General features: G+C 40.1%; 1 protein-coding gene across 7 annotated transcripts in view; it reads right to left on the bottom strand.

The window, feature by feature from the left end:
* The window catches only part of rnf157 (ring finger protein 157), an 80,964-nt gene extending 69,767 nt beyond the window's left edge, over positions 1-11,197 (bottom strand). For all 7 annotated transcript variants that reach the window (XR_004566471.1, XR_004566472.1, XM_034193849.1 and 4 more), the window contains exon 1: positions 10,954-11,197. Coding sequence is in view for 5 of the 7 variants with exons in the window: in XM_034193849.1 (XP_034049740.1) it covers positions 10,954-11,041 (88 nt within the window). In the remaining 2 variants the exon portion in view is untranslated. The remainder of the gene's footprint in view (positions 1-10,953) is intronic.
* Between the last annotated feature and the right edge of the window lie 4,910 nt (positions 11,198-16,107).

The following is a 16,107-nucleotide window of genomic DNA, read 5'->3' as shown; positions in this document are numbered from 1 at the left end:
GTCCGCACCGACTACAGGGGCCTGGCTAGCTGTAGGATTTTACAAGGTGCGGAGCCGAGTCTCCAATTCGCCCAGCCTGGCCTCCAAAGCTACGAATAAGCTACACTTATTGCAATGCTAAAGGAGGCCGAGGAATAACTAAACATTTCACACCCAGAGCAGAAAAGTGCGGGAGAGACAGGAGAAGCCGTCATGCTAAACCGGCTAAGAGCTAGTAGCTGCGCTAAGCTAGCGGATTCCTAAAAACATGCAAAGTGAATAATGTGTAAATAATTTAGAGGTGATTCAGCAGAGGGAGTGCTTTAGTTAAGGCATGTGAAGATTACACTGTGAAACAAATCGTTATCTAGTTAACTAGATCAATCTAACTGCGCAGATTAAACAGCTAACAGATACAGAAAAACACCGCTGTGCTCTGGAACAGAAAGTGATACAATACCGCAGTGAGAGCCAGCCAAACAGAACAGAGAAAAAAAAAAATGTTTATGTTTTCTTTCCAACAGGATTTAATTCACTATGATGCTTGTCCATTGTTGGTACTTTCCCACAATCTTCTCCTGAAGATGTTTCTTTACATTTATTTTAAATTTGAGTTCTTCCAAACTGCTGCAGCTACATTACAAATTTGAAAATCAGATGGTAAAATTACTGAACATCAAATATAAAGAAAAAGCATAGCACACTCAAAATATTGATGTCTAGCCGCTGTTTTATTTCATAATAATTACGTTTCGGCCAAAAGGCCTTCGTCAGATAGAGTCTTGGTCCAACGGAAGCTGCTATTGTGTGTGCTGTGCTTTTTCTTTATATTTGAGTTAGTATTTCTGCATGTGCACCTCAGCGGAGGATCTTGGTGTGCATTTTTTTTTATCTATTTAATACAATTACTGAACATGTCACCATTTTTCTAAACGCCTTGCTGAAATGTCCACTCTTGTTTCGTCTTCATCATCCTGGAAGATGGCAGCAGATTTTTTTATGAAGAATGTTTTGGTACAGTTTTTCATTCCTCCTCCTTCAATTATATGAAGTTTGCCAGTGCTGTATGCTGAAAAACAGCCCCACACCATGATGTTCCCACCTCCAAACATCACTGTTGATATGGTGTTTTTGGGATGATGTGCAGTGTCATTTGTCCTCCAAACATGGTGTGTGTTATGGCATCCAAAGAGTTCACTTAAGCCCCTTTCACACCGGGGCTGCTCCTAGTTGCTTCCTGTGGTGTCATGACGACGCAGGAATATCTGCGTCAGGTGCGTGCAGCAGGGGGCAGGAGGTGAGAAGGCAGTCTGCAGGTTCTCTGCACAGAGAAGTCAGAGTGCACAGTTTGGCTGCAGACAGACTGTGCACTCTGACTTCTCTTCTACTTTATATTTGTTCTTGTGCAGAGCTGCAGGGCTGAGCTCCGAGTACTGTTATAGTTTATCTTTCCTCCTTTGACCACGAGATGCAAGCGAACCGTCCGTAAGCCAATGTGGAGATGTCTGGAGTTCTACTTGATGTTGACATGTCCTGTCTCTGGACTTATGTCCTTTTTTGTCCTTTTTCTAACTGTGATGTGAGAGTTTGAGCAGAGAACAAGGAACTAATGCCTGCAGCCAGACTTTTTTTTTTCTTTTAATTGTTCACATGTGCGCGCGTGAACGAACATCCATTGAGTGGACTAGAGATGTTCGGACTTTTTACTGGATATTTCTGGCAATCAGTCTGTGAGCAGGACTTATGGATTTTATTTAAACACATTTGTGAAAGAGGAAAAGCTGCTGCTGCCTCACAGTGCCTCTCTTCACCAGACAGCTCCACACAGAGAAGGAGCTGAGCTGCAATCAGCATTTTTTTCTGTGGTCTTTTTTTTTTCAGCGTGTAGTTTTTACTGCATTAAGTAAATGGTATAAAAACAATCCTGCGTGATTTATACTGCGGGAACATTGGAACACAGCAGGAATCATAAATTGGCTTCCAAGTCACGCTGGGTAAAGCCTCTTTGCCCTGAGTTACGCCTCTTTGCCCCAACTTGCGCTGGAACCACTTCCTTTCTGCGTCGAGCACAGGATGCCAAAAAAATTAAACAGGTTTAATTTTTCGGCGCCCGACTTGCTTCCTCCTTTGCGCCCCTCGCGCTGTTGTGGCGCCGAGCTGCATAGTCTCGGCACTGAGTTGCTTCCACGCGGCGGCGTCATAATGACGCACGGTGCAACCGGGAGCACCCCCGGTGTGAAAGGGGCTTTACACATTGTGAGTTGTTTCTTGTGTGACACCTTGGTAATGAGACTGAACAAACTGGTATTTATTTGCATTGACAAGGGGCAGGACTGCTTTCTAATTACTGATAGATTTCAGATGGTGTCTTGGCTTTCCATGCCTTTTTGTACCTCCATTTTTTCAGATGTTCAGTACTTTTCCCTGTGTCATTTCACATTATTACACAGAATTTATGGACATATATGGTTTGATTTCTTTGTAAGTATGGATTACATGGGTTGTGACCACATTTGATGAAAATTTCATGTCAAGGGCCCCTTTAGAAATATATTTACTGACAAAAATGGTGACATGCTCAATACTTATTTTACCCACTGTAAGTGAGAAAATTAACATGACTGCACACCAGGCCATCTGAGTTAGTGGGCAGGACCTGAAGCAAGACTCAGTGAGATAGTGCTATACAAAAGTATCAGGCATCCTAAAAGTTTGATCAATTTTTTTTTATTATTTTTTACTTTTTAGAGATGAGTCAACAGAAATCCAAACATTCCAATTCTGACTCAAATCAATGCATACATTTCTATTTTGCAAAAATCAACAACTGTTCAGTTATGAAATTACAAGCCTCACTTCCACATTTAATAAATAAATAAAAAAAATTAAAAAAATAAAAAAAATCCTGGTATGACAACACAGAGGCAGTTGCTAATAAAATCACTCTATGATATATACTTATGTTGATTTTTTAAATAAGTTTTAGGAATACAAAATGAGCATAGCACTGAACATTTGAATATTCGTTGCTCCTCGTTTTTCAATGATTAAACAAATGCAGTTTTAGGTGTTTGTCAGCAATATAATGAAAAAAAGTGGGAAAAACACCATTCATTAATCAAACTTCAACTTTTTTCTTGTTTTGTTTTTAACTGTACTTTATGGCTCAGTAATAGACAAATTTGCATATTTATAGACAACTTTCTTTTCAGCGTAGTCATGACTTTGCCATATCTAATACTTTATTTATGACAGTTCATTGCTGTACTATTTAACCTATTTAGCTGCTGCTGGCCTCAAGAAACACTGACACAGAACAGTCTGTAAAATGAGAACTATCACAAAAATCAAGAGCTGCTAAACCTCAGCAGCTGTACAAAAATACTCCTGTCATCCATGGATGACCAAATGTAACTGAAAAGCAATCGCTAAGATCTGAAAGCAAAGGGTACCCACTGAAGAGTGAAAACATGCTGGATAAAATACCTTGTTATTGGACATCTTGTCCACCTGCTTACCAAAACTTGTGGTTGATGACAGTTGCACTTCATGGATGTTATGCCTTTAAATCACAGGTTTAGTGTGTATCATAAAGACTGTAATAGTGGTTTGAACAGCCAAGTCATTGACCCAAATACCATCACTGTCAGGCTTCATAGATGTAATAATACAATACATTACACATGATAAAAAAAACAATATATCAATCAGTATTTATTTATATAGCCCTTTACAGCAGCCAGATGGTGTCCAAAGTGATTTACAATCAAATCAAGAAACAAGAACTCACAAAAATAAATACGAACACACAACAGAATTAAAAGGCACATAAAAACAAAACATGTCACAGTACCACTAGTTATTAAAAGACAGTTTAAATAAATTAAATTAAAAATAAATCTAGATTTAAAAAGTGCTTGATCAGAAATAGTGCATAAATCAGGAGGTACAGGTAACCAGATACTGCAAAAACATGATCACCCCAGAGTTTATATTTTGACCTAGGAACATCTAAGCAAAGTTGACCAGACAACCATAACGCCCTACTCTAAGTGCGGAGAGTCAAAATTTCAGACAAGTAGGATGGTGCAAGACCATTAATGGCTTTAAAAACAAACATTAAAATCAACTCTAAAACAAACTGGAAGCCAGTGGAGTGAGTAGAGTTTATGCGTAATATGCTCATGTCTGGAAGTGTTCGTTAAAAGACGAGCAGCAGCATTTTGCACAAGTTGAAGGCGTGCAAGAGAAGACTGGTTAACACCAACATAAAGTGCATTACAGTAAACAACCCTGGAGCTGATGAAAGCATGAATGGCCTTCTCAAGATCACGTCTACTGAGAATGGCTTTACTTTAGCCAGAAGATGTAGCTGGAAAAAACTTGCTTTGACAACACAGTTTGTCTGTTGATCAAACTTCAAACAGCTGTCAAATATCACACCCAAATTCTTAACAACTGATTTTAAATAAACAGCCAGGACACCAAAGTTTGAGGGTACAACATTCTGCCTGCCAGAATATCCAAACACAATGGTCTCAGTTTTACCATCATTTAGGTAAAGGAAATTTTGGGACAGCCACTGCTTTACATCATGAATACAATCAAACAATGAATTTAAAGTGTTGCTTCCATTGGTCCTCATAGGCAGATAGATTTGCAGATCATCTGCATAACAATAAAAGGACAGGTTGTACTCGACTACAATGGACCCCAACAGCAACATGTAAAATGAAAATAGAACAGAGGCCAACAAAAGAACCCTGTGGCACTCCACAACAAAGAGCAGCATTTGATGAGGAGAGGTCACCAACCATAACAGAAAAACTCCTCTCAGCCAAATATGATTTAAACCACTTACGTACAGTGCCATAAATGTGAGCAAGACATTCTAACTGTGAAACAAATGCCGTGTGGTCCACAGTGTCAAAGGCTGCTGTGAGAGCCAACAGAGCCAGCACGACAAGATTCCCTGCATCCACAGACAGAGTGATGTCATTATATACTTTTAAAAGCGTTGACTCAGTGCTGTGTCATGATCTAAATCCAGACTGGAATTTTTCAAGAATGTGCTTGTTTTCTAAAAAAGGACTGTAGGTGTATACAGTGCATCTGGAAAGTATTCACAGCGCTTCACTTTTGCCAGATTGTTATATTACAGCCTTATTCCAAAATGGAATAAATTCCTTTTTCCCCTCAAACGTCTACTCACAACACCCTATAATGACAACATGAAAAAGTTTTTTTGTTGAAATTTTTGCAAATTTATTAAAATTAAAAACGAAGAAATCACACATACATAAGTATTGACACCTTTTGCTCAATACTTTGTTGATGCACCTTTGGCAGCAATTACAGCTTCAAGTCTTCTTGAATATGATGCCACAAGCTTGGCGCACCTTTTTTTGGGCAGTTTTGCCCATTCCTCTTTTCAGCACCTCTCAAGCTCCATCAGGTTGGATGGGGAGCATCGGTGCACAGCCATTTTCACGATGTTCAATCGGATTCAGGTCTGGGCTCTGGCTGGGCCAATCAAGGACATTCACAGAGTTGTCCTGAAGCCACTCCTTTGATATCTTGGCTGTGTGCTTAGGGTCACTGTCCTGCTGAAAGAACCGTTGCCCCAGTCTGAGGTCAGGAGCGCTCTGGAGCAGGTTTTCATCCAGGATGTCTCTGAACATTGCCCTCATTCATCTTTCCCTCAATCCTGACTAGTCTCCCAGTTCTTGCCGCTGAAAAACATCCCCACAGCATGACGCTGCCACCATCATGCTTCACTGTAGGGATGGTGCCTGATTTCCTCCAAACATGACGTCTGGCATTCACGCTAAAGAGTTGAATGTTTTTGTCATCAGAGTAGAGAATTTTGTCTCTCATTGTCTGAGAGTCTTTCAGGTGTCTTTTGGCAAACTCCAGGTGGGCTGCCATGTGCCTTTTACTAAGGAGTGGCTTCCGTCTGGTCACTCTACCATACAGGCCTGCTTGGTGTATTGCTGCAGAGACAGTTGTCCTGGTGGAAGGTTCTCCTCTCTCCACAGAGGAATACTGGAACTCTGACAGATTGACCATTGGGTTCTTGGTCACCACCCTGACTAAGACCCTTCTATACCTCAGTTTAGACAGGTGGCCAATGATGTCATTTAGACAGGTGTGAACAACATCATTACAACCACAAAAAAGAACAAACACAGGTGGGTCGCTCATGTTCCATGCCTCAAGGATAATAAATGGACTGTCAGAGTGACTGAATGGACACCATGAGTGAAAAAAAAAAAGACAACAGGGATGACCACAGACAAGATGGTGAGATGACATCACTCACCATGTGGAACACGCATGGAAAAAGGTTAGAGATAAAAAGCAGTGGAAGAAGTCCAGAGAGGGGGTTCCTCCTAAGAGAGTGACACCAGCCCTGATGATGATGATACATAATTGGTACATTTTAATTTATGTCATAACATATTTTAAGTTCTGTTTTTAAAATATAGAGTTGCCAGTAATTCTGAAGCACAGCTGTACACCATTTCTTGACTCCTGCTACTAGATAAGAGTTTGCAAAAAACAAGAAGAACCGCTTACAAACCATCACAGATGGACATAGTCTAACTAAGGCCCAGTGATGAGGCTCATCCCCTTCATCACTTTATTATTTACAGCAGTTAGGCAAGTCAGGCTGGACCTCGGCTCAGCCATCTGATCCCTCAGACAGGAACTGGGCTAACAGATCAAGTTCACTGGCAGCAAGTGATGACACACAAACTTTCCTCCCACTACTCGTTCAGACGGCAACAATGCACAGCTTTACAGGCTCAGCCAAAGGCTGCCGGGAGATGACAGATTTTACGCTTCCTGTACGGTAACTATACGGGAACATGTGGCATTGTGTCAAAAACAAGATATTATTTTGACAGCTCTCTGTGTCTTACCGATACCTGGATGCGAGTACACTAACACTGCTTACATTCCGGTAAATCAGCTTGTGCAATATTATTATTTTTGTTAAAGTGATTTCTTCCAAAAAGGTACAGTGGCCAACAGAGGCCACAACACTTCAAAATTAAGACAACACAGATGAAACAACAAATGCTTTCAACATTCAATATAACCTGCAGCACAAGTAAAAAAAAAATTAATTCTGATAACCTGTCTTCTGCAAATTCCCACAACACATGCAAAAACACAAATGTGTCGTCAGTAACCAGAATGGAAGTAATAACAAGACAAAAAGAGGTTTCTGCTCAGGGGTATTTTACAGACAGACCATCCAGTGCATTGCGGTGCTCCATTATCTATGTCCCTGACTGGTCGGCACAGCTGAACAAGTTTATTTATTTACTTTATTGGCAATTTTACTCTTGACCGAGCTATATTTTTGTGTTTTATTATTGCCTCCACCAATGAAGCTGGAGGAGGTAATAATAAAATAATTCGAAGCCAAACTGTATAAATGTCTGTAACTTCTATGCGTAAAGAAATTAACTACCGCTACGATGAACATGTAGAATTAATGAGAGAATTAAACAGCACACACTTGCGTTGCCAAAATGAGGAAGTTGTGTTTCCTTCATCCAAAACAAATTCTACACTGGTGACCCCCAACGTCTGCCTTTCAATGTCGTTGAAGGACATTCCGACATGATCATGACGGCAACCACGGAGCCTGCTCCATCTAATGGCGGTCCACTCCTCAGCAGCAGCTTCCCTCACTACTATATGCCAGAATGGGAGCTCGATGGCCAGTGAGCAGCTGTCCGCCGCCGCAGACCGCAACTCACCAGCGTCTGGATGGTGACGGCATGGGTCTCTTCACTGTTCGATACAATCCAACACCTGAAGCAGGTGTTGGATTTCATGAGGGCACAATTGCCAGAGCCAGCGGAGCACCGCACCAGCCCACTGCTGCCACAAACCAGGCGGCTGGTGCAAGGAAATCTCAGCAGCAGCAGCCTGAGTGTGGATCGGCACTCGCTTGGCATGGACAGCCGAGGTTGGTTCGACTACAGCAGCCACAGCAGCGCTAGGCTGCCCCGCCGTGACATCTTCACAGGGAAGTTTACTTTTTTTGGCGTCCGTTTGGCTTCGCCATTTGCGTCCCTCACGGTGTTGTGGCATTGAGCTACATCGTCTCGGCACTATAGGTTGCATCAACGTGGTGTTGTCATGAAGCCACATGATGCAACTCAAAGCAGGCCCAATGTGAAAGGTGCTGTATGCTTAAAATGAAAACACGTTGCAGAGACTGAATTGAGCGTTGTTGATTGCTCGTGCAGGAACCAAGGCAAGAACAAACATCAACGGTGCCGAGAGGCTTATTTGCATAGAGTACACATGCAGGACATGAGACACATTGCCTGCACTCCACACATCTACGCGTGTTTCACCCGGTATGGTAAATTTTGTACCAAAATGTGATGAATGTGCGTTTTTTATTTTTAATTAAAAAATAAATAAAAAATAAAAAACTGTTTTCATGTTGTCATTATGGGGTGTTGTGAGTAGAATTTTGAGGGGAAAAAAATGAATTTACTCCATTCTGAAGTGAAGCTGGAAAACAGAACAAAATGTGGAAATAGTGAAGCGCTGTGAATATTTTCTGGATGCACTGCATGTTAACAACCAAAACCAGTCTTCTTTCAAGTTGAACTTGAAGTGAAGGACTTTGCTTCCTGGTGCCACACAAACCATCTACAGCTCAACACCTCGAAGACAAAGGAGCTGTTCATTGACTTTGGGAAATCCAGACTTAGACCGTGACCAGTTGTGATCGAGGGAGCTGAGGTGGAGGCTGTGGATTCCTACAAGTACCTCGGGCTGCGGCTGGACAGCAAACTGGACAACCCACACCAACCATCCGTACAGGAAAGACAGAACAGGCTGTACTTTCTGAGGAGGTTGCGGTCATTTAACATCTGGAGGAAACTCCTGTGGATGTTCTACCAGTCCATAGCCAGTGTCCTCTTTTATACTGTGGTGTGCTGAGGGGGCAGCACATCCAAGAAAGACACATCCAGGCTGGACAAACTGATCAGGCAGGCTGGCTCTGTAGTTGGCATGAAGCTGGACTCTCTGGTGAAGGTGGCAGAGAACACTGGACAAACTGCTGGACATTATGGATGATGCCAGTCACCCCTCTTCACACAATCATCAGCAACCAGAGCTGCCTGTTCAGCCACAGACTGCTCCTTTCCAAGTGCAGGACCAGCAGACTGAAAAACTCGTTTGTCCCTCAGGCCATCAGATTGTACAACTCCTCACTCAGGGGAAGGAGGAGTAACAGGAAGGACAGGAACCGTAGTAGCCAGTAAACCAGTATTGATGTCTGGGATTTATATTTGTGTATTCATATTTACAAACTGTTTTTACTTTCACTTTTGATACTCTGTGTGCTGCTATACAATGCTGCTGGAACCTCAATTTCCTGAGGGAGTCTTCCCAAGGGATCAATAAAGTTCTATCTAATGTAATATAATAGGCAGTGGCTACGAGTACGGCCCTGTATCTACAGAGACCGTTCTAAAGATACAGAGGGTGTCTTACCGACCAATCAGAATGCGCAAATATGTCAGTATGCGGCTAAAGGTCCGGTGTCACGTACAATTCTTTCCGCCTCGCTTAGAAAACAGTGCTTGGAACTTGAGGTGGATGGATGATGAAAGAAGCAAAACACCTTCGCAATTTACGTCGCAATATTTTGATGAATTTCTTCATTTACATTTGATAAATGTCTTAAATTACAGCAGCTTCATTAAACAAATGTACTCGAATGATTATCAGCACGACGGCGAGCTTACAGGCTAACCTCCACTAACCCTAGAAGACAGTTGCCAGTTATGGCTTCGGAAACAAGGGAGAAAAAAAAAAAGAAACAGCACAGTTCAGCTGAAGCATTAGTGGACGTAAAATATTCTGTGTTAAGAGCTTCACCGCTTGCTCCACATGTGTATTTCCCACCGGTGTCACGTACGTCCACTCAGTGAACCTCGGTCTGTACCTTTAGCAGTCCCACAGAAGATACGGATGTACGTACCCGTAGCCACTTCGAATATAATAAAGGCAAAGGCTATACACCCAACCGTTGGGCAGATAAGTCATACATTGAACATTACATGCACAACTGTTGGGCAGATAAATATGATGTCTTATCTTATTCGCCCAACCATGATTGTGTATTTGACACATTTTGTGCATCTAAACTACATTTTATACACCAGTTTTTAAGGCTCTATTGTGGTGTATGTTGGACACGGCGTTGTCTTTAATTACTGCGAAAACACCGCAATGGATCAAAACAGACAAACTTCATAAGCATTTTGAACGGAAGCCTGTTAACGATGACGAAACAGTTTGTGAACAAAATGCTGTTTGTTGGCTGTAAGATGGTGTTAGTTTGACACAGTTCCCTGGGTGTGATGAGCCAAACAGAACCACTTTAGATCACAGCCTCTCCGCAGGGTGCGAACCCTCCTGCAGCCAGCGAGAAAATATCCGTCTTTTTTTCTCCCCTGCATTGAAACCGGAAGTGAGCTTACAAGCGCACTCACTGGTCGGTTGTGGTTGTGCGTATATGCTCGCAAATTTACTTTATTGACCCAAGGGTTGGGCGTATAGCCACGCCGTATAATAAAATGACTTTCAGTTTGAAACACTTAAAACACAGAATAAAACAAATACGCTTCATAAAGTGGTTGTTTCCAATAATCTGAACGCTAAAACCAGAAAGTTAAAGAAACAAATGTTTCATGAAATGATTCAATAAGTAATGGTGGCATTAGGTGGCCAGCGCCGCCCCGCATGAATTTCTGGGTACACCCCTGCACGGAGGCCTGATAAACCAGGTATGCTAAAGATGATGATGCAGTCGTTTCATTTGATTCCCTCTTTACACAAAACTAATCACATGCAGCAGGTTTTACGTGTGAAAGGAGAACAGTAACGACCCCCATCTCCGGTCTGACCTGTTGTTCGGGGACTTACCGGTTTTCGGTGGGTAACGGTACACGGAACTGGACGGAATGTCCACCTCTTCCACGCCGATGTTCTGCCTGCTTGTTAAAGCTCCCATTTCCAGTCAAATGAAGCGCCTTTTTATTCGCTATCATTTAATCCACCTGGTGCTGCCCGTCGGCTCCGAAGCCCCGCAGTGAGCGTGACCGTCCGTGCGGGGGGATTACTGGCTCTGTTCCTCCGGCTGAAGCGGCTCCTTCGGTCACTATTTATTTTTCTTTTGTGAACTTATGTGGCGCCAAACTGCGCGTTTGTCCGCATGTCTGTCCGCGCGTACGGCCTGCTGTCCGTCGGTTATTCTCGGTGCTTTTCGGTGTTGAATCCTGTCAAAGAGGTCTGTGACTCCACGTGACGTCAGGCACAAATCCGGACGGTTTTTTTTTTTTTTTCTCTTTCTCTCTCTCTTTTGCGCAGTCACTCTCTCCGTGCGTGACCTTCCTACGGCACAATGTTCAGGGCAGAACTGACTGCAGTGCAGAGAGGATGGATCAGTGGAAATGACAGAAAAAAATGATTAATGCAGCGAGCGCGGAGAGACTGTGCGTGAATTTAACGTAAAACACAAGCTATGCGGCAACAAGTACAAGGACTGATTGTAAATTAATTAGTTTGCAGCTGCATTTAATTTAAAAGATACAAATAAATAAACGAGGAACTCCGTGGGACGTAACCAAAGGTTTGTAATTAAACTGAACAAAGGCGGCAGAGCATTATGAGACACTCCGTGCCGACAGGGGGCAACAGTGAGAGAAAAAGCATGAGGAAAGTTTCTGGAGGGTTTATTTTTTTAATAGGTATAATATAATAAATAATACAATTTACAAACAACACTGCATAGCATTAGGCCACTGAAACAAAATAATGAATGAATGAATATATTTATTCACGGTAACCCAATTATGTACACACAACACAATAGCACAAGAACATCTTTCAAATGGTAAAATTAACTGATGCAATTTTAAAATAAACTAAAATAAGATCATAAAAAACAGGGTGAAATCAAGAAAAATAGAATAAATAAATAAATTAAAATCACTTAAGTAAAATGTATGCAGAGCAATTTCTACTCTTCAGAAGTCTGACAATTTTGAATAGATGTAGGTATAGTCAAAACAGCACCATGATAACAGATTAAATGAATATGAATAACTTAATCTGCAAGTCAAGAAAACTCTTTTTTGTTGTACTTTTTAAAAATGCATGTAAAGTCATTAGTTAGACTATTATTTTATAGTATAATTTATGCATATGGATATATTTAATTTACTTTCTTTTAACTTTTATCATACTGCAGAGTACAATATATGAACATTAAAAATAAAAAACAACAACAACCTTAATGTCTAATATGTCCAAAAGGGTGAGAAATTAAAGGAAAAGTCAACATAGTATGGTTTTAGGATTCTCTCTGGAACTCAGCTGGAGAGTTAAAACAGCATTCATTCAAAGATGTTTCCTCATTTTGTGTTAATGGTGGTGGAGAGAAATGTCTAACAAATTGCTCCAAAATCTCCTATAGGTACATCAGTTTTTTTTAAGTGGTGACCAAGCACTTAAGTGTGCTTGTTTCTAGTGCAGAAGGTTCCCAGTTCAATTCCCACCCTTACACATTCTCTGTGTAATAAGGAATTGTGTCACAAAGGGCATCTGGTGTAAAACATTTGCCAAATCAACATGCAGATGCACCTCAGATATCTGGTGTGGACTCCAAAACAAGGAAGTAGCTGAAGGGACTTACATCAATTTTAAAAAATAATTCAGGCTGCTCTGTAATAAAATTTAGCCCTTTTTAGTCTCAGTGAAAACAAACCGTAACAACATAAACTACAGATCTGACAAAATGATCTTCCACTTTGCCATCTTAGTTGCTTGAATGTATTCTACTGTATATTGGTGGTAGGACATCTTTTACAATGAAACAGCCAAATTAACAAATTGAAGAGTTTATCGAATTGGTGTTGAACAGTATAAATACAAATATAACACAATGCTAAAATACCAAATGTGACCTTTTGACTTCTTAAAATAGGTCAAGGTTACCATCTTTTAACTTGTCCAAGGTTTGTGTCCCAAGAATATTCCCTGTGAATTTGAAGACCCTGGCAGTAATAGGACTGGACTTATGCTGAGCACACACAGATGGACGGATGGACGCATAAGTCTTTGCAATACCTGATGGGTAAAAACAGTCCAGTTATTTCCCCTTGACAATGTTAAACTGGAATTATTTTCCTTCATGCGAATCTTCACATTGTGCACTGTGTGTCGTTTCACTGAAATCAGTGAAACCAGTTTAGGAGGTGTTGCCCTTACAAGGTTCATGCACAAACCAACATAGTGATCCTATATAACTGCACCCTCAAAATTGGTGCAGGAAGGAACATTTTAGCCTAACGCAACTATTTGCAGTCATTTTTCTTTCAATAATTCAAAGGATGGATACATGACTATTTCCGAGTCACTAAATGTGTCTTGGACTTGATTTGCGTCAATCATCAAGAAGCTGTGAGTTGTGGTGCAACAGGCAAAATTTGCATGATACATAGTCTCTCTAGTCACAGCCACAGAACTCTGTCAGAATTGCCATGGCTGTCTTGGTGGCTTTCCTCGCCCATCTTGTTATTGCACAGTTAGTCACTTTTTGAAAACCAACTACTCCAGACAGAGTTGCCACATTGTTTCTATGTTTGTTTGTTTTTTGTTGTTGTTGTTTTTTGACTTGTTGAAAGACTGTAAAAGTGATGACGCAGTCACAACAATCTTTAGATTTAGTTTGTCCAATTACTTATGGCCTCTGAAAATGGAGGGACTGTGTCTAAAAAATGGCACTGATTGTTTGTCAACTCAGTTGTTGTGGTTTATAAAGGTAAAATAACAAAAAAGTATGGCAATGTCTCATTATATACGGACCCAATGACTGACTGACAGACAGACAGATAGAGAGAGAGAGAGATAAAATTATTGTAATAACATTACAGTCTGTAGTGGAGCTATCTTCCGGTCATTTTGCATAAATTTGCTGTATTTATTGTGAAAAAAGAACAAAATTTCACTGTTTACCGTTTCTTTACTATGGCAAAGTACTTTCCTTCGGGATACATTGAATGGATCTTATCTGGAGTAGGCCCCCTAAAAGTACATATATTTGTATTTTTCTCACCTAAAAGAAAATATGCATGTTTAAGGATTTTTGTTTATTTATGTGTGTTTTGGTTTCGGACCTTATTTATAATAATTCATAATTCATTTTATTGTGTAAAATATTTGTATACATGATTGTATATAACGACACATCATAACAAATCATAACATAACAATAAAAACAGCTATTATTTTAAAATCTGGTGGCATTCATTATACTATAATACAGATCATAATTTGCTTTAAAAATATCTGTACTCCAGGATAAGACCACTTCAGGTGGCAAACTATTCCAAATCTTTACTGCTCGGTTACTAAAGAAATTTTTTTCTCACATTCAATCTAGATCTATTAACTTCCAAGCACAATTCATGGCCTCTAAAGCCAGTACTGTATAACTTCTCATTTAAAAAAATACAGTGGGGTCAACATTCTCAAAGCCATGCAAAATTTTATATATTTCAATCAAATCACCTCGGATTCATCTGTCTTCAAGACTTGTGAGACCCAGTTGCAAGAGCCTGTCCTCATAAGGCAAATTTTTTTAATTCTGGAACCAACTTAATGGCCCTTCTCTGTACTTTCTTTAAAATATTTTTGTCTTTCTGCAAATATGGTGACCATGCCTGCACACAATATTCAAGGTGAGGACGAATGAACATTTTGTATAATAGAAGAAAAGAGTCTTTGTCAATAAACAAAAAAGCCCTTTTTATCATCCCAAGAATTCTATTGGCCTTAGCCGCCGAAAGAGCAATGTGGCGGGAAAAGGATAAGTCCTTAGAAATCAACACTCCTAGGTCTCTTTCTTCTGAAACTGCTTGTAATTGTTTTTCATTCATAAAATAATTGTAACATGGATTTTTTTCTACCAATATGGAGAACTTTACATTTTCCTTTATTAAACCTAAGCAGCCATTCTTCAGACCAAGCCATGAGACTATCTATGTCTGACTGAAGGTCTTCCTCATCAGCTAAAGAAAGGATGGGATGATACACCTTTGTGTCATTGGCAAAGATTTTACTATTTGACTTTATTGCACATGGCAAGTCATTAATAAAAAGCAAGAACAATACTGGCCCTATGACCGATCCCTGGGGGACACCACTGGTGACCTTCATCCAAGAGGACTTCACACCATTCATGGGTGATTCTTTAACTACGGGCACTATTGGCCTTGGAAATGTAATTTCCACCACACCATTGCCTTACAATATAAAGCGCCTTGGGGCAACTGTTTGTTGTGATTTGGCGCTATATACATGTGCTCTGATGTCACTGTTTATCTCCATAGAAACTACCCAAACAATCTTTCATACAAACTGTTTAAAGGGACATTACAGTGTTGTGGTGGAAATTACGGCAATAGTGTGGGACAACTACATTTTGTTTAAAAAAATCACAACAGTTGTATGACATTGAATACCACAATTATGTTTTGATTATTTTACTGATATTTTATTCAGAGATATTTTAAAACATTAGAAAAACGTTTCTTTACCATTCATTTTTATCATTGAAGATCAAAAGTCTGGGTGTGGGACAAGCACAAAACGGCAATATTTGCATATAATGATGCTGAAAAAAGGTGAAAAAGTCATCACAGACTACTAGAACAAATTTCTTAACACACTTTCATTGTAAAGATAACTATAAAAGTGTGAAATTTCCCCTTTTTTCTGTTTTTCATACAATATGATCAAAGGACATAATAAGTGCCCGTAGTCTAAGAATCACCCTCAATATAAACTCTCTGTTCCCTGTCACTTAAGAAATTTTCTATCCAATAACAAAGTCTTCCTTCTATACTGTACTTTCGCAATTTGCAAATATCACTATATATATATATATATATATATATATATATATATATATATATATATATATATATATATATATATATATATATTATATAATATTATTTGTGGTCTTTTTTATTTATTGTGATGTCGGAGTTTCTGGATTGCTCACTAGGGGGC

Source organism: Thalassophryne amazonica, chromosome 18 (assembly GCF_902500255.1).
Source record: "Thalassophryne amazonica chromosome 18, fThaAma1.1, whole genome shotgun sequence".
NCBI lineage: Eukaryota > Metazoa > Chordata > Actinopteri > Batrachoidiformes > Batrachoididae > Thalassophryne > Thalassophryne amazonica.
Note: the sequence above shows the minus strand (reverse complement) of the source record. Positions and strands in the feature narration are given on the sequence as shown.